The sequence below is a fragment of the Pseudophryne corroboree genome, chromosome 2 (assembly GCF_028390025.1).
Source record: "Pseudophryne corroboree isolate aPseCor3 chromosome 2, aPseCor3.hap2, whole genome shotgun sequence".
Taxonomy (NCBI): Eukaryota; Metazoa; Chordata; class Amphibia; order Anura; family Myobatrachidae; genus Pseudophryne; species Pseudophryne corroboree.
This window is the reverse complement of record NC_086445.1, coordinates 803177146-803196458: the sequence shown is the minus strand read 5'-3', so window position 1 is coordinate 803196458 and position 19313 is coordinate 803177146. Positions and strand designations below refer to the sequence as shown.

Below are 19313 nucleotides of genomic sequence, written 5' to 3'. Positions count from 1 at the left end.
ATAATTTTATTTATATAGCGCTCTTTCTCCAATAGGACTCAAGGCGCTTAACAGATACATAGCATAATATAGTACAGAAAATAATGAAGTACATTTTCATAAAATACAGAAGCATGAAGATACTAAAAGGGACATTATGGAAATGCTTGAGTAAACAGAAAAGTCTTGAGTCTACTTTTGAAGGATTCTATAGTTGGGGCCTCTCGCACTGTGCAGGGAAGTGAGTTCCATAGAGTCGGACCACATGACTAAAAGCTTGCCCCCTAGATGAATTACGGTAGATTCTAGGTACTGCTAAAAGTCCTTCATCTACAGATCGCAGTAATCGAGTGGGGCAGTATGGGGTCAGAAGCTGTTTCAGGTACCTTGGGCCTTGGTCATGTAATGCTTTGAAACTCAGTAAGCCAATCTTGAAGATGATTCGCCATCGTACAGGCAACCAGTGAAGGGAGTAGAGGATGGGTGTTATGTGGCTAGAACGGGGCTGGTTGGTTAATAGCCTGGCAGCTGTGTTTTGCACCAGCTGTAAGCGCTGCAATTCTTTTGCTGGTAGACCAAGGTAGAGGGCATTACAGTAGTCTAAACGAGATGATACAAATGCATGTATGACTTTTGGCATATCATCTGAGGGAATTAAGTGCTTGATTCTGGCTATGTTCCTCAGGTGAAAGAATGAGGATTTGATTGTGGCTGATATCTGATGTTTAAGTGTCAAGCCACCATCCAGGACAACGCCAAGATTCCGCACACAATCACTGGTCTGTAATTCTGAATCCCTGAGTGTAAGTCCAGTTGGTTGGCTATGCTGCAGTCTTGTCCTTTGATGTTCCGGTCGTATCATAAGGACCTCTGTTTTATCCGGGTTCAGTCGCAGCCAACTGGCGCTCATATACTCCTGTAGTTCAGCTAGACAGCCATTTAGGGTTGCTATTGGGTTATCAGTGCCCGGATCAAAGGACAAGTACAGTTGTGCATCATCTGCATAGCAGTGGTAGACCAGGCCATGGCGCCTGATTATTTTGCCCAATGGGAGGATGTATACTGCAAACAGCATGGGGAATAGTATAGAACCTTGTGGGACACCACATGGCAATGGCACTGGTGGTGATGAGTATAATCCAGATGATACTCTCTGTGACCTGCCTGTGAGAAATGATTTGAACCAGCTTAGTACTGTGCCATCCAGACCACAGAAATGTATCAGTCGCTCAATCAGAAGCCCATGGTCCACGGTATCAAATGCCGCCGAGAGATCCAGAAGGATTAATATTGAACAGTCACCTCTGTCTTTTGCCATCAGAAGATCATTTAACACACACACCAGGGCTGTTTCAGTGCTAAGTCTTCTCCTGAATCCTGATTGAAATGGATCATAAATATCATGGGTTGTCAGGCGGGTTTCCAGTTGATTTGCAACGACTTTCTCAATAACCTTTCCTAGGAAAGGAAGGTTTGATACCGGTCTGTAGTTGGTCATGCAGTCAGGATCTAAATTAGGTTTTTTAAGAAGCGGTCTAACAATTGCTTCCTTTAGGGGTCCAGGAAAAATGCCTGTCTGCAAAGAGCATTGAACATTTTTTGTAAAGACAGGACCAATTATATACATACAACCTATTAGAAGCTTGGTTGAGGCTGGGTCCAGATCACAGGTGGTGGGACGCAAAATCCGAGCAATTTCAGCAGTGTCCTTTACATCCACTGGGTCAAAGCTGGTCCAGGAAGGCAGGTAGCTTATATTGGCAGGCTTTGTAGTTTGGCACTCCTTTGATGGCACTGTGGAGATTCCAGCCCGGATGGTGGATATTTTATCTGCAAAGAAGTTTGCAAATTCGTTGCATCTTGCCTGGGAGAGGGTCTCATCAGTCTGCAGGCATGCTGGCTTGCAAAGCATCTCCACTGTGCGGAAAAGTTGAGCTGGCCTATTGTTTGCTGCTGTGATCTCATTTGACAGGAACTGTGCTTTCTTACGAGTGATTGTCGATTGATATTCTTCGTTATGCTTTATTAGTTTTATTTTGTTATCCACTAGGTTAGTCTTCCTCCATCGTCTTTCCAGTCTACGCCCCCTTTTCTTGAGCTCACTAACACTGTTGTCGAACCATGGAGCTTGACGTTGTGGTTTACGAGGTCTTAAACGCACAGGGGCGATAATATCAATTGCAGCCATAATATCCCTATTATAATAACGGACTAGGGAACAGGGATCTTCACAGGCACCCAGTATAGCAGAGAGATCCAGATTTGCTGCAAGAGCCTGGGGAGTCATACCCCTCCTTGGACGATACCTGGTCAACTCCACGGGCAGAGATCTTATTTGAGGGGTTGCAACTGAGAACCAGAGGGAGTAGTGGTCTGACCAGATGACTGGGTTTATTTTTAGGTCAGTGACTTCTAATCCAATCTGAAAGACAAGGTCGAGAGTGTGACCACTTTTATGTGTGGCAGAGGGAATGACCTGTGTGAAGCCCAGACCATTCATTGTGCACAGGAGGTCTTGGCCAAGGCGTGAGAGCTCATCATCCACCCATGCATTGAAATCCCCGAGGATGAGCCATCTTTGATGTTCCAGAACCAGGCCAGCAACAGTGACTAAAATTTCTTGTAGAAATGTCTTTCCATCTCCAGGTGGCCGGTAAATGAGAAGTACTCTGAAACCTAATCCTGTCGAACTCCGGGCAGCAATGCACTCAAATGAGCGAGTAGTTTCAATAGGGTGGACCCTAAATTTAAGTTCTTTTTTGAAGCAGATAGCCACACCGCCACCCCTGCGATCCAGTCTTGGGTTGTGGATGACAGAGTAGTTTGTTGGGACTGCAGCCTCCAATATAGGTGCTGCATTTTCATCTAGCCAGGTCTCTGTAATACAGGCTAGATCTGCAGATTCAATAAGGTCAGCAATTGTTGCAGTCTTGTTTCTTATAGATCTGGCATTACAAAGGACTGACCTGATTGGGCATACCAGAGGGCCTTCAGTTTTCTTTATGTTAAGTGCAGGAGCTCTGGGTATGGGGGTCACAATGTGAGAGTTGACAGTTCTGTCCTTCCAAACACAGGGCCGTCTTTTGGTATCACTTCTATTTGATTGTTCTTTGAGTATGGGGGTGAGCAGGTGGGCAAAGGACTTAGATGGTTACCGGGGGAAATAAATTTCCGGCCTGCTCGCTTCCCACGAATGCGCCTGTGTTTTCTTTTTAAAATGCCAAGGGATTGGAGAATAGAAGCCTGTGATGGTGTGATAGGAACTGCAGAACGTGGTGGGCGGAGTGAAAGAATGAAGCTGGAGCAATACGTATACATTTGGTCATCAATGACAGATTACTATAAGTTTGAGCTGCATATGATGATGAGAGAGGGAGAGAAAGCAGTGGTTTTTTTTTCTTGTTTTTTTTTCTTTTTTCCTTTTTGTGTTTTGTTTTCCCCCAATTCGGTATGTGATCCCAAATTATAATGGGATTATGAACAAAGTTATTGCTATAACCTATTGTGTATATTTGAAGCAAGTAATAAATAAAATAACTGCTGATTTAGTCAATTATCCTAGGATAGGCAGTCTTTTGGAAATGTGTTAGAAGCCAATTCCTACTGTGTAGGTGTGAAAAGTCTCAGTGTGAGAGGCCTTTGAAGTAGATTTTTTTGTGGGGGTAGTGATAACGTGTCCTGTATGGATCCTGATTTTAAACAGTGAGCCTTCAGCAATTCAGAGCCTGAATATACTGATATTAGTAGATTAATGCAATAAATCAGTTATTTGTTGCTCAGAGAACAGAGGTGGATGATGTCTAAGTGAGGGGCTGGATGTAGCCAAAGATAGGTTGTAATCCACAGTACCTTATCTGGGTAATGTCCAATTCAGAGTACAGCAGCTGCTAAACTGAAGGATTTCTCAGTGGAGATATGCAGAGGATTCAGTCCAGGATTCAATCCAGTGTGTATCTCAGCGCAGGAATGCAATCCGTTGGTTTTGATGAAATGTCCGCGTAGAGTACTACAAGTTAAAGGTAGGTCCTTGGATATTTATGATGATTCATAGGTCAGTTGTGGTGCATTTAAGCTGTTTTATGGAGATGATCAGGAGCATACAAAAGGTAAGGCAGCCATCTTCGGCGCCAGTCACATATGATCTCATAAAAAGTATATCTCATAAAAAGAATAAAGAAAAAAGTACATAGTCTAGTATATCCTTAAAACTAGAAAGTACACCAATTTTGTGTATACTAGCCTAATTCCCACTTCAATGGAATGAAGGAATGTCATACCGTACTCACACAATGAATGTGTGTGTTCCGCCTATAAAAATATCTTTAACCAGACTCATTCACCACAACTTTCTACACTCTTTCATCCACACCCAAAGCTGTTCGTATTCTTGGAAAGTGTTTTTCACATTTATATAAATTAGATAACATATAGTGTAGTATATCTTGAAGGGTGGATTGTAATACACCCCATATGTGATTGACAATTTACTCTCAGCTTCACAGGTGTCCTCCACAAATATAGGGTAGGAAGACAGCGTACCATACTCACACTGGGTTTATATGTGTTCTACGTATAAAGGTATCTTTCAATACTGCGACATCAGCTTATATACCAACACCCACACAAGGAAGAGGATAGAAATAGGTTGGCGTACCCCACTCACAGTTCTAGGGAAAGTATGATTCCTATAAAGGTATTTATCATGGCCTCCTTCTGATGGATTCCCTCTATTCCTTCTCCAAAGGAATTGGTATCAGTTGGTAGCCTGAAGTTACTAGTGATCCATGACCCACGCGGTACCTAGAGCACCTGGTATTCCCAGGTGGTCTCCCATCCATGCACTAACCAGGCCCAACACTTCTTAGCTTTCAAGATCAGATGAAATTGGGCATGTCCAGTGTGGTGTGGCTGTAGTGTTACATTGTACCGATGTACACACTGCATAATCCAGTTTCTGATGGTGCAATGTATCATTCAGCATGCATGTACCTGTCTGCAATCATTCTGTTATGGAACTCCATCTCAGAGAGCCCACAAGAGGGTCTTGTGCCTATAACAGCCACCCACTGTCCCCTTAGTGCTTGATTTGCACACCAGTGTTTAGATGGCCGACAAGACTTATTTCTCTAGCTTTAAGGGCTTACACAATCAACTGGAGGGATTCAGGATAATATCCCGGCTGTCGGGATCCTGGCGGTCAGGAGGCTGATGCTGGGATGTGATTGCCATGCTTCAGGCCCAGTGGCAGCCTTCGGTCGCCACAGGGTTATATTTCCCCTCGGATGGTGACTTGGACCACCAGCTGAGTGGGGATTTTGTCCGGCGGTTGGGATTCCAACCGCTGGTACTTCACCGGGTATCAGGATTCCGGCGTCAGGATTCTGACAGCCGGCACCTTGAATGCCTCCCAGCTAGAGACTGCAGGATTATTGTCTGGAGTGGTAACTGCAGGCAAATGCAGAATAGCACAGAAACAGATCAGTGGAGACTTGACTGTGGAATACTAGAAGTGCTCAAATTACTCGAGCTTGGTGTGGCAAGAATCTCTTAGTGTAATAATAAGCAGACTGTGGATTTTACCATAGGGCTGGAATGTGGAGTCTGAAGTGCAGCACCAGGCTCGCCATCAGGGGGGTACTGCGGGCACAGTAGTCCCGGGCCCAGCCTCTCTAACAGAGAGGAGAGGGCCCGGGCTGCTCATGCCGCCGCCCGCCCGCCGCTCTGCTCTGCCCCCTTTTCATGCCGAGATCTGACTCTGTCACAGGAGGGGAGGACGCTGCAAGCATCAATTGTAAGAGTCCCTCCCAAAATGGCCTCCGCCTCATAGGGGTATGTGTGTGTATGTATGTATGTATGTATGTATGTGTGTGTATGTATGTATGTATGTATGGGTGTGTATCTGTGTGTGTATCTGTGTGTGTGGTCATTATGTGTAAGAGGTGCTATTGGAGGCATGTATAAGCGGCATCGCTACAGGGGGCAGTTTGTATTTAAGTGCAGGAAAACTATTGCAGGGCATGCTGGTATGTGTAGTTCAACAACAGCTGGAGGGCCAAAGGTTCTCCATCCCTGTTCTAGGGAATGGGATTGCCACCTAGCAACAGCACCCACCCTACCCATCCTGTACCTTGCTAGGTCTGTTAATTACTCTGTCCAAAGTTGATTTCTCCTTAGTGTGCTCACCGCTGCTGCTGTCCTGCCTCCCGTGTGTGAGCCTGCGCCTCTCCTTCCCCTCAGTCTCCAGCGGGTGAGTTCAATTCAGCGCCGATCCGTGAGCCAATCAGAGCTCCGCGAGCTTTGATTGGCTCACGGGCGGCGCTGATTTGAACGAAGACATTGAGGGGCAGGAGAGGTGCAGGCTGCGCTCTCCTCCCCTCACATCAGCGGTAGCGAGCGCCGGCCCGTTGGTGTGGGTATGGCGTACCCACAGCGAAATTCTTAAGGGTACGCCGTACCCACCCGTACCCGCATACTTGCACCGCTGCTCTCACTGCAACTCCTCCACCTCCGATCTGTACCATCTAGAGGTGGGTGGGGAGTGTGGGACTGTGTAGCCATGCCTGCAACATACTTGCCTACCCTCCCGGAATGGCCGGGAGGCTCCAGAAAATCGGGTGACCCTCCCGGCCCCCCGGAAAGGTGGGCAAGCCTCCCGCTTTCCCCCTCAGCCGCCCGCAGCAGAGAACAAGCGGGCGGCCCGAGGGGGTCCGATGACGCGATTCGCGCTGAATCGCGTCATCGTAGCTCCGCCCCCCGCTATGCAGCGGCTCGTTTCTCGGCACAGCACAGCGGGGGCGGAGTCACGATGACGCGACCCTGATGTTACGCCCCCGGACCGCCCATCCTGCTGCCGGCCACGCCCCCGGACCGCCTATCCTGTGCCAGCCACGCCTCCCATACACCTACAATGCTGCCTCCTCCCGGAAGAGGAGGCAGCAAAGTAGGTAACTATGGCCTGCAATGTCATTGCCGGGCCAATAGGAGTATGTTGGGGTGGGAATGGGGAAGTAGCCAAAAGAGCCAGCATCAGTGGATGGGCTGGGTGTCTGGGCCCATCACATGTATGAGTGAATAGCAGCAGTGATCATGGGCCGAGGATGTTTGCAGAGTGGGCATGCAGCAGCAGCCAGGTCACACCACACAGCACCTTTCTTTCCCTCTTCTCATTGTTGGCTCCACCTCCAGTCCTCACACTGCTATGTGGCAATCCTATTTCCTAGAGCAGTGATGGGGATCCTTTGGCACTCCAGCTGTTGTTGAACTATCCATCCCAGCATGCCCTGCTACAGTTTTGCTAGTTTACAGGTTATAGATTCTCTTTTGGTGCAGCACAGAACCACTACAGTCACTTGCTAAACCAGAAATATAAAATGTGCACTCTACATCACTCAGATCATATTTAAATAGTTAACTTGACAATTATACTACATTTAGAAGGAAATGCTCCAATTCAAAAAAAGTTCACCCATCAGTAGATGCAAAACTCTTCCTACTAAATTTATTCACGCAAAACAGGTTTATGACCTAACAAAATGGTGTTTACACTGTAAAAGAGAATGTTTCAACTTTTGCAGGTACTGTAATTCTCTGTGCACAATGAGATGGTCATAAAGACACTCACTAAAAGACTTGGGGGTCTATTTACTACAGTAAGCCTTGGATGGTGATAAAGTGGATGCAGATAAAGGACCAGCCAACCAGCTCCTGTCATTTTTCAAACCCTGCCTGTGACATGGTAGTTAGGAGCTGATTGGCTGGTACTATGGGGGTCATTCCGAGTTGATTGCTAGCTGCCATTGTTCGCAGCGCAGCGATAAGGCTAAAAAGCGGCATTTCTGCGCATGCGTATGCACCGCAATGCGCAGGCGCGTCGTACAGGTACAATGAGCATCGTGGGTTTGCACAGAGTCTAACGAACATTCCTGTCGCACGGCCGAACGCAGGAAGATCGACATGAAGTGGGCGTTTCTGGGTGTCAACCATTGACCGTTTTCAGGGAGTGCTTAGAAAAACGCAGGCGTGGCAGAAAAAACGCAGGCGTGGCTGGGCGTTCGCTGTGTGGGTGTGTGACGTCAAAAGCCGTCCCTCCGTCGTTAGAATCAACGCACACGAAGAGTAACTACAGGGCTGGTCTTGTTTTGCACAAAATGTTTTTGCAGGCGCTCTGTTGCACAGGCGTTCGCACTTCTGCAAAGCGAAAATACACTCCTCGGTGGGCAGCGACAATGCATTTGCACGGCTGCTAAAAACTGCTAGCGAGCGATCAACTCGGAATGACCACCTATATCTCCATCCACTTTTTCTCCATCCAAGCTTAGCAAATAGACCCCTTAATAACTCATGATCTACAAAGCACAGGTTAAGCACTTCTGTTATACAATAACAATAATTTTCTATGGTTGTCAGGTTAAGTGTACATTTATCACCTTTCTCGTGTCATTTTGTTGTGTGTGTGTGTGTGTGTGTGTGATATTTCCTGGTTTCACCACTTGAGGGAGTTACTACAGTAGATTAGCTGAATAGATGGTGCACAAAGCAGGCTGTTTTGTTCAGCATAGGAGATTTGAGTTTCTAGGTTTCTATACTAAGAGGATCATTTCAGTTCCCACATCATTGTGGGAGAGGAGGAGTCTAGAGGCGGAAGACTGAAGAATAAAACCACCTCCTGGAAGATAGAACTGCTGACAGCTGATAAGGGGAGATCCTTGCCAGCTTCACTCTGCTCTCTAGCATCAGTTCAGCTGCAAAGGGATAAAGAAGCAAATCCACTAGAAATAAAAATAACTTGCACCATGAGTAACAAATACGACGTGGTTGTGATAGGAGCCGGCATCTCAGGTGCGTAATAAAATCATTTTACTATTGAATAATAGAAAAAAAGATGATACTGTTATATTAACTTGTTATGCTAACTTTGCTGCTATTCAATTTAGTTTATATATATATATATATATATATATATATATATATCTCAATGCACGTAGAACATAGGTGCATTATAAACATTTTTCAGTTGCTAGTAAAAATAAGGAGCTGTTTTTTTCTTTACACATTGATTAATCCACTGTGATCCTTTAGGAACTATCTTCATAATCCGTCTAGGCTGCAGGGCTCAATCTGACAAAGAACATCAGTGTAGTGAGATTATTGTTCTTTTGCAATATATAGGGCTTTAGAGCAGGTGCCAATATGTATTATACAGGATTTTGGACATCTAAATGTAGAGGTTTAGAACTGTAACCGTTCAGGCAGCTGTTCTTTTTTTATTAGGGTTGTTTTGTATTCTGTAAAGAAGCAACAAAGGATGGTACATCAATATGCATAAAAGCTACATGCTGCAAGGTGCATTATGGAGCTGTGCTCAGTTTAAACAGGATCATATAATGATCTAAATATTTAATTGGCATGCACATGGGAGAGATGACTAGTTGTTGCAGAACTGGTGGATGAAAAATCAGAGGCAAAATGACATATACAGTAGCAACAAGTTATCTTGCATTTAAAATGCATGAATGGCTGTGTAAAAGGGTGGAGCACAGGAAAAGCACTATGTGACAAAAGATGCACTGTTTAAATATTGCCTTTTAGTCCTGAAGGGGCTCCAGCTCCATTAGGAACAGCTGAAAGGTGTATGCCATACTTGCCTACCTGACCCTCTTCATGAGGGAGAAAATGCTCTGTTCCTGGCCTTTCCTGATAATGTATGATTGCCATCACCTGTGGTGAGCTAGTTAATTGATAAGAAAGGTGTTTCACCACAGGTGATGGCAATCATACATTACCAGGAAAGTCCAGGAATAGAGCATTTTCTCCCTCATGGAGAGGGTCAGGTAGGCAAGTATGTATGCTATAGAAAGGATTTTGTTTTAAACTTTATCAATAGCTCTGATATTATATGGAAAGAGGATTTGTGAAATGCTTCATAACCTAACACTAATTATATAATAGCAATCCCATAATTTTTCTTTATTTGGTAATACAGTATATATCATATTCAGTTTATTCTGCTCTCTGAAAGGGTTCGGTATGAATTACCGATGGCTGGGATGCCGGCCGTCAGTATACCGACAGCGGCATCCCATCAGCGGGGCGAGCGCTAGTAAGCACTTTGCGGGCTCTCTGCACTCGCCATACATTATATTCTACCTCTATGGCATACTTGCCTACCTGACCCTCTCCATGAGGGAGAAAATGCTCTGTTCCTGGACTTTCCTGGTAATGTATGATTGCCATCACCTGTGGTGAGCTAGTTAATTGATAAGAAAGGTGTTTCACCACAGGTGATGGCAATCATACATTACCAGGAAAGTCCAGGAACAGAACATTTTCTCCCTCATGGAGAGGGTCAGGTAGGCAAGTATGCTCTATGGTTGTCATGGACACCCATAGAGGGAGAATCACCTACCTCGCCGGCATTGTACCGCTGTGCGGGATTCCGGCGTCGGCATTGTGATCACCAGGATCCCAAGCGGCGGTATGTTAACCGCTTCCCCTCTGAAAGAGGACTGTTATTTATCAACAGAAGTGAAAATGTACTAGTTGCCTTGTGGTCTCACTCATTGTTTTAATAAGATACGGGTCAGACCAGTTATTCCCAATTCTGACCCTTGACATCATGTTTTGAGAAATTCTTTAACCATGGAACGGTAGTATATATACTAGTGATGTGCACCGGAAATTTTTCGTGTTTTAGTTTCGGTTCCGCGGCCATGTTTTGGATTCGGACGCGTTTTGGCAAAACCTCACCGAAAAATTTTTGTCGGATTCGGGTGTGTTTTGGATTCGGGTGTTTTTTTCAAAAAACCCTAAAAAATAGCTTAAATCATAGAATTTGGGGGTCATTTTGATCCCATAGTATTATTAACCTCAATAACCATAATTTCCACTCATTTCCAGTCTATTCTGAACACCTCACAATATTATTTTTAGTCCTAAAATTTGCACCGAGGTCGCTGGATGGCTGTTAGGTTCCTGGTGCTCAGAACAAGGGAGATGTTATGAAGTGAGTCCAGAGCACCAGGACGTAATACTGGATTTGGTGAAATGGAACGGGAATAGCCCCTGGCACCCTACCTCCGTTGTTTTACCTGTGTTGTCAATTCACGCTTGCAGGACTATGGTTTCTTGGGCCCATGGCAGCCGCGTTTGAAGGGCGGATTAGGTCTGCCCAACTCCGATGCTCCCTCAGGTCTTAAAGAGAGACAAAGCGTGAACTGAGACAGGGTAATAACAAGGGGCCCTCTAACTGAAACAACCAAAGCCAGGGGCTACTAACTAGGCTAAAACTAAATGTATGTGCGGCTTGCTGCCAAAGGAAAAGAACAACAAAGGAAATGCTGACCACACGCCGACACAATACTTTTGTGTACCGGCGGTGACAGCATAAGCAGAACCCTCTGCAAAACACCAGTGACAGATACAACCAAGGAATACAGCGGCCTAGGCCAACGGACGCGGCAAAGCCGCTACTCACGGAACCGGTACAAATACTGTCAAACGGACAGGAACCCCCAATGCTGCCGACACAGACTCTCAGAACTGGAGGACAGGCAGAATCCCAAACGACAGCCCGGTGGACACCAAGAAGCCAGAAACTCGACCAGGCATAGGCAAAGCCACAGGACTTCTGGACAGGAACGCTTCACGGCAGGACACGGGATCAGACACAGGAATCGACACAGGGACTGACACAGGAATCGACACAGGAAGCAGCTAGACACACTGCTAGACAGGAGCTCTGGAACTGGCAGGAATAAGCTCAGAACTCAAGCACTCTAGAAGACTGGAAACCTAGAAATATCACCAGCGTCTGTGAATTGCACTCAGCCAGCATATAACAGAGAGGCCTAATTAATTATGTCATGCAGCTGTCCTGTTGCATGACTCCAAACTGACAAGATGCAATTAGCAGCCAGGTGAGGCTGAACACATGGGAACAAGCTGCAATTACACAGACTCACCACCGGCAGCAAACAAGAGTATTCTTAAACAGAGCAACAGGAAATCCTGGCCTGCAAGACAGCTTATAAACATAAAATAGGAATGAACCACTACCTGTCGTTCATAACAATGGCTAAGCTAAGCGACACAAGTGGCCGACACAAACACCTGGCCCATCTAGGAGTGGCACTGCAGTGTCAGGCAGGATGGCCCTTCAAAAAAATACTCCCCAAACAGCACATGATGCAAAGAAAAAAAGAGGCGCACCAAGGTGGCTGTGTGACTAAGCTTACCGACACAAGTGGCCGACACAAACACCTGGCCCATCTAGGAGTGGCACTGCAGTGTCAATCAAGACAGGATGGCCCTTCCAAAAAATTGTCCCCAAACAGCACATGATGCAAAGAAAAAAGAGGTGCAAGATGGAATTGTCCTTGGGCCCTCCCACCCACCCTTATGTTGTATAAACAGGACATGCACACTTTAACGAACCCATCATTTCAGCGACAGGGTCTGCCACACGACTGTGACTGAAATGACTGGTTGGTTTGGGCCCCCACCAAAAAAGAAGCAATCAATCTCTCCTTGCACAAACTGGCTCTACAGAGGCAAGATGTCCACCTCATCATCATCATCCTCCGATTCCTCACCCCTTTCACTGTGTACATCCCCCTCCTCACAGATTATTAATTCGTCCCCACTGGAATCCACCATCTCAGGTCCCCGTGTACTTTCTGGAGGCAATTGCTGCTGGTGAATGTCTCCACGGAGGAATTGATTATAATTCATTTTAATGAACATCATCTTCTCCACATTTTCTGGAAGTAACCTCGTACGCCGATTGCTGACAAGGTGAGCGGCTGCACTAAACACTCTTTCGGAGTACACACTGGAGGGAGGGCAACTTGGGTAGAATAAAGCCAGTTTCTGCAAGGGCCTCTAAATTGCCTTTTTTTCCTGCCAGTATACGTACGGACTGTCTGACGTGCCTACTTGGATGCGATCACTCATATAATCCTCCACCATTCTTTCAATGGTGAGAGAATCATATGCAGTGACAGTAGACGACATGTCAGTAATCGTTGGCAGGTCCTTCAGTCCGGACCAGATGTCAGCACTCGCTCCAGACTGCCCTGCATCACCGCCAGCGGGTGGGCTCAGAATTCTTAGCCTTTTCCTCGCAGCCCCAGTTGCGGGAGAATGTGAAGGAGGAGATGGTGACTGGTCACGTTCCGCTTGACTTGACAATTTTCTCACCAGCAGGTCTTTGAACCTCTGCAGACTTGTGTCTGCCAGAAAGAGAGATACAACGTAGGTTTTAAATCTAGGATCGAGCACGGTGGCCAAAATGTAGTGCTCTGATTTCAACAGATTGACCACCCGTGAATCCTGGTTAAGCGAATTAAGGGCTCCATCCACAAGTCCCACATGCCTAGCGGAATTGCTCTGTTTTAGCTCCTCCTTCAATGTCTCCAGCTTCTTCTGCAAAAGCCTGATGAGGGGAATGACCTGACTCAGGCTGGCAGTGTCTGAACTGACTTCACGTGTGGCAAGTTCAAAGGGTTGCAGAACCTTGCACAACGTTGAAATAATTCTCCACTACGCTTAAGTCAGGTGCATTCCACCTCCTTTGCCTATATCGTGGGCAGATGTATAGGCTTGAATGGCCTTTTGCTGCTCCTCCATCCTCTGAAGCATATAGAGGGTTGAATTCCACCTCGTTACCACCTCTTGCTTCAGATGATGGCAGGGCAGGTTCAGCAGCAACAACAGAAGCGCCAGCAGCAGTAGGCGTTACACTCAAGGATGCATCGGAGGAATCCCAGGCAGGAGAGGACTCATCAGACTTGACAGTGACATGGCCTGCAGGACTATTGGCTTTCCTGGGTAAGGAGGAAATTGACACTGAGGGAGTTGGTGGTGTGGTTTGCAGGAGCTAGGTTACAAGAGGAAGGGATTTAGTGGTCAGTGGACTGCTTCCGCTGTCACCCAAAGTTTTTGAACTTGTCACTGACTTATGATGAATGCGCTGCAGGTGACGTATAAGGGAGGATTTTCCGAGGTGGTTAACGTCCTTACCCCTACTTATTACAGCTTGACAAAGGCAACACACGGCTTGACACCTGTTGTCCGCATTTGTGTTGAAATAATTCCACACCGAAGAGCTGATTTTTTTTGTATTTTGACCAGGCATGTTAAGGGCCATATTCCTCCCACGGACAACAGGTGTCTCCCCGGGTGCCTGACTTAAACAAACCACCTCACCATCAGAATCCTCCTTGTCAATTTCCTCCCCAGCGCCAGCAACACCCATATCTTCATCCTGGTGTACTTCCACAGTGACATCTTCAATTTGATTATCAGGAACTGGACTGCGGGTGCTCCTTCCAGCACTTGCAGGGGGCGTGCAAATGGTGGAAGGCGCAAGCTCTTCCCGTCCAGTGTTGGGAAGGTCAGGCATCGCAACCGACACAATTGGACTCTCCTTGGGGATTTGTGATTTTGAAGAACGCACAGTTCTTTGCTGTGCTTTTGCCAGCTTAAGGCTTTTCTTTTTTCTAGCGAGAGGATGAGTGCTTCCATCCTCATTTGAAGCTGAACCACTAGCCATGAACATAGGCCAGGGCCTCAGCCGTTCCTTGCCACTCCGTGTCGTAAATGGCATATTGGCAAGTTTACGCTTCTCCTCAGACGCTTTTAATTTTGATTTTTGGGTCATTTTACTGAACTTTTGTGTTTTGGATTTTACATGCTCTCTACTATGACATTGGGCATCGGCCTTGGCAGACGACGTTGATGGCATTTCATCGTCTCGGCCATGACTAGTGGCAGCAGCTTCAGCATGAGGTGGAAGTGGATCTTGATCTTTCCCTTTAACCTCCACATTTTTGTTCTCCATTTTTTAATGTGTGGAATTATATGCCAGTATCAATAGCAATGGCCTACTACTATATTTACTGCGCAAAACTAAAATGCACCACAGGTATAGAATGTAGATGGATAGTATACTTAATGGATGACGAGTGACGACACAGAGGTAGGTACACAGCAGTGGCCTACCGTACTGCTATATATAGTATACTGGTGGACACTGTCAGCAAACTGCAAAACTGTCTAAAATGCACCACAGATATAGAATGTAGATGGATAGTATACTTAATGGATGACGAGTGATGACACAGAGGTAGGTACACAGCAGTGGCCTACCGTACTGCTATACATAGTATACTGGTGGACACTGTCAGCAAACTGCAAAACTGTCTAAAATGCACCACAGATATAGAATGTAGATGGATAGTATACTTAATGGATGACGAGTGACGACACAGAGGTAGGTACACAGCAGTGGCCTACCGTACTGCTATATATAGTATACTGGTGGACACTGTCAGCAAACTGCAAAACTGTCTAAAATGCACCACAGGTATAGAATGTAGATGGATAGTATACTTAATGGTTGACGAGTGACGACACAGAGGTAGGTACACAGCAGTGGCCTACCGTACTGCTATATATAGTATACTGGTGGACACTGTCAGCAAACTGCAAAACTGTCTAAAATGCACCACATGTATACAATGTAGATGGATAGTATACTTAATGGATGACGAGTGATGACACAGAGGTAGGTACACAGCAGTGGCCTACCGTACTGCTATATATAGTATACTGGTGGACACTGTCAGCAAACTGCAAAACTGTCTAAAATGCACCACAGGTATACAATGTAGATGGATAGTATACTTAATGGATGACGAGTGACGACACAGAGGTAGGTACAGCAGTGGCCTACCGTACTGCTATATATAGTATACTGGTGGACACTGTCAGCAAACTGCTAAACTAGTCTAAAATGCACCACAGGTATACAATGCAGATGGATAGTATACTTAATGGATGACGAGTGACGACACAGAGGTAGGTACAGCAGTGCACTCTGCACTGTACTACTCCTATATAATATTAATTATACTGGTGGTCCCCAATCCCCACAATAAAGCAGCACACTGTGAGCACAAATATGGAGTGTTTTTCAGGCAGACAACGTATACTGGTGGTCACTGTCAGCAAAACTCTGCACTGTACTCCTGCTATAGCTGCTCCCCAGTCCCCACAATTAAGCATTGTGAGCACTCAGCACAGATATATCATGCAGTACACTGAGCACAGATATGGTATGGAGCGTTTTTTTCAGGCAGAGAACGGATAAAAACTGGTGGTCACTTATCAGCAAAACTCTGCAAGTAAACCAATCAACTTCTACAATAAACGGAGAAGACGCCAGCCACGTCCTCTCCCTATCATTTCCAATGCACGAGTGAAAATGGCGGCGACGCGCGGCTGCTTATATAGAATCCGAATCTCGCGAGAATCCGACAGCGGGATGATGACGTTCGGGCGCGCTCGGGTTAGCCGAGCAAGGCGGGAAGGTTCTAACCTGCCTCGGACCCACGTGAAAAAGGTGAAGTTCGGGGGGGTTCGGTTTCGGAGAAACCGAACCCGCTCATCACTAATATATACTATGTACCCAGCCCAATGAGATATCCTGGAGTAAGGGGCCCAGGTGGAAGGCATGGGTTTGTGAATGTGAATAGCAGCCTGCCACATACTGTACAATACCATGATTTGTGGTATTTTGCAGTAGGGAAGGGTGGCATGACCACTGGGAAATAATAAGTAATTGCATCCACTTTTCTTGCGAAGTAGGCAAATGTTGCAGTCTGACCCACTCTCAGTGGTGTAACTATAAATTTTGCTCCCCTCTGCCCAAAAAGTTTCTGACACCCCCCCCCCCCCCTCCCCCCACCATGGCATTTTGCTAAAATAAAAAAGAAAGCACACACACACAGACACACACACACACAAACAGACATACATACTTTAATGTTTACATTAACAATAGTCATATTGCAACAAAATTAGCACATGATAAATCAGGCAACATAGGAGTCTATGGGGGTCTTTCCGAGTTGATCGCTCGTTAGCAGTTTTGAGCAGCCGTGCAAACGCATTGTCGCCGCCCACTGGGGAGTGTATTTTCGCTTTGCAGTAGTGCGAACGCTTGTACAGCAGAGCGCCTGCAAAACATTTTGGGCAAAACAAGACCAGCCCTGAACTTGCCTTCGTGTGCATTGATTCTAACGTTGGAGGGTTGGCATTTGACGTCTCACACCCGCCTAGCATTCGCCCAGCCACGCCTGCGTTTTCGCTGGAAAGCCTGCGTTTTTCCGTGAAAATGGTCAGTTGACACCCAGAAACGCCCCTTTCCTGTCAATCTTCTTGCGGCCGCCAGTGCGAATGAAAACGTTGCTAGAACCTGTGCAAAACAACAAAGCTCTTTGTACCCGTACGTCACGCGTGCGCATTGCAATGCATACGTAGATTAGCCGTTTTTTACACTGATCGCTGCTAGCGATCAACTCAGAATGACCCCCCAAAATACTAAGCCCTGGAAAGAGATTAAATGGACAGAGGTAAAGTATAAACCAACCAGCTCCTAACTGTCAGGAGCTGATTGGCTAATACTTTATCTTTGTCTACTTTATCTCTCTACAAGGCTTAGTAAATAGTAGTGATGAGCGGGTTCGGTTTCTCGGAAACCGAACCCCCCCGAACTTCAGCCTTTTTACACGGGTCCGAGCCGTACTCGGATTCTCCCGTGTGGCTCGGGTAAACCGAGCGCGCCCGAACGTCATCGACCCGCTGTCGGATTCTCGCGAGATTCGGATTCTATATAAGCAGCCGCGCGTCGCCGCCATTTTCACACGTGCATTGAGATTGATAGGGAGAAGACGTGGCTGGCGTCCTCTCCGTTTATATAGTTATAGTAGTTAGTTGATCTGATTGCTACTGCTTAGCTTATTGTGGGGAGGATTGGGGAGTAGCTTTTAGGACTCAGGAGGAGTACAGTGCAGAGTTTTGCTAGTTTTTTTTTATCCGTTGCCTGAAAAAAACGCTCCACACCATATCTGTGCTCCGCCTCAGTGTGCTGCATGATATATCTGACTGTGCTGAGTGCTCACACTGCTTAATTGTGGGGGAGACTGGGGTGCAGCTATAGCAGGAGTACAGTGCACAGTTTTGCTGACCGTGACCACCAGTATACATTTGTCTGCCTGAAAAACACTCCTGTGGTGTCTTTTTTTCTTTATACTATAAGTATAAACGCAGTCTGCTGACAGTGTCCACCAGGTCCATTATACTGTATATAGCAGTACGGTAGGCCACTGCTGTACCTACCTCTGTGTCTTCAGTCACTCGTCGTCATACATAAAGTATACTATCCATCCATCTACATTGTATACCTGTGGTGTCTTTTTTTTTCTTTATACTATAAATGCAGTCTGCTGACAGTGTCCACCAGGTCCATTATACTGTATATAGCAGTACGGTAGGCCACTGCTGTACCTACCTCTGTGTCTTCAGTCACTCGTCGTCATACATAAAGTATACTATCCATCCATCTACATTGTATACCTGTGGTGTCTTTTTTTCTTTATACTATAAACGCAGTCTGCTGACAGTGTCCACCAGGTCCATTATACTGTATATAGCAGTACGGTAGACCACTGCTGTACCTACCTCTGTGTCTTCAGTCACTCGTCGTCATACATAAAGTATACTATCCATCTATCTACATTGTATACCTGTGGTGTCTTTTTTTCTTTATACTATAAACGCAATCTGCTGACAGTGTCCACCAGGTCCATTATACTGTATATAGCAGTACGGTAGGCCACTGCTGTACCTACCTCTGTGTCTTCAGTCACTCGTCGTCATACATAAAGTATACTATCCATCCATCTACATTGTATACCTGTGGTGCCTTTTAGTTGTGCGCATTGAAATATGGAGAACAAAAATGTGGAGGTTAAAAAAATAGGGAAAGATCAAGATCCACTTCCACCTCGTGCTGAAGCTGCTGCCACTAGTCATGGCCGAGACAATGAAATGCCATCAACGTCGTCTGCCAAGGCCGATGCCCAATGTCATAGTACAGAGCATGTAAAATCCAAAACACAAAAGATCAGTAAAAAAATGACCCAAAAATCAAAATTAAAAGCGTCTGAGGAGAAGCGTAAACTTGCCAATATGCCATTTACGACACGGAGTGGCAAGGAACGGCTGAGGCCCTGGCCTATGTTCATGGCTAGTGGTTCAGCTTCACATGAGGATGGAAGCACTCATCCTCTCGCTAGAAAAATGAAAAGACTTAAGCTGGCAAAAGCACAGCAAAGAACTGTGCGTTCTTCTAAATCACAAATCCCCAAGGAGAGTCCAATTGTGTCAGTTGCGATGCCTGACCTTCCCAACACTGGACTGGAAGAGCTTGCGCCTTCCACCATTTGCACGCACCCTGCAAGTGCTGGAAGGAGCACCCGCAGTCCAGTTCC

General features: G+C 46.1%; 1 protein-coding gene and 1 pseudogene across 1 annotated transcript in view; one reads left to right on the top strand and one right to left on the bottom strand.

Moving 5' to 3' along the window:
* Positions 1-4776: 4776 nt before the first annotated feature.
* LOC135052098 (5S ribosomal RNA) lies at positions 4777-4895 on the bottom strand (annotated as a pseudogene).
* A 3660-nt stretch (positions 4896-8555) lies between these two features.
* The window catches only part of LOC135049281 (amine oxidase [flavin-containing]-like), a 198747-nt gene continuing 187989 nt past the window's right edge, over positions 8556-19313 (top strand). The window contains exon 1 of the mRNA XM_063955625.1: positions 8556-8817. Within this exon, the coding sequence (XP_063811695.1) occupies positions 8772-8817 (46 nt within the window). The 5' untranslated portion in view covers positions 8556-8771. The remainder of the gene's footprint in view (positions 8818-19313) is intronic.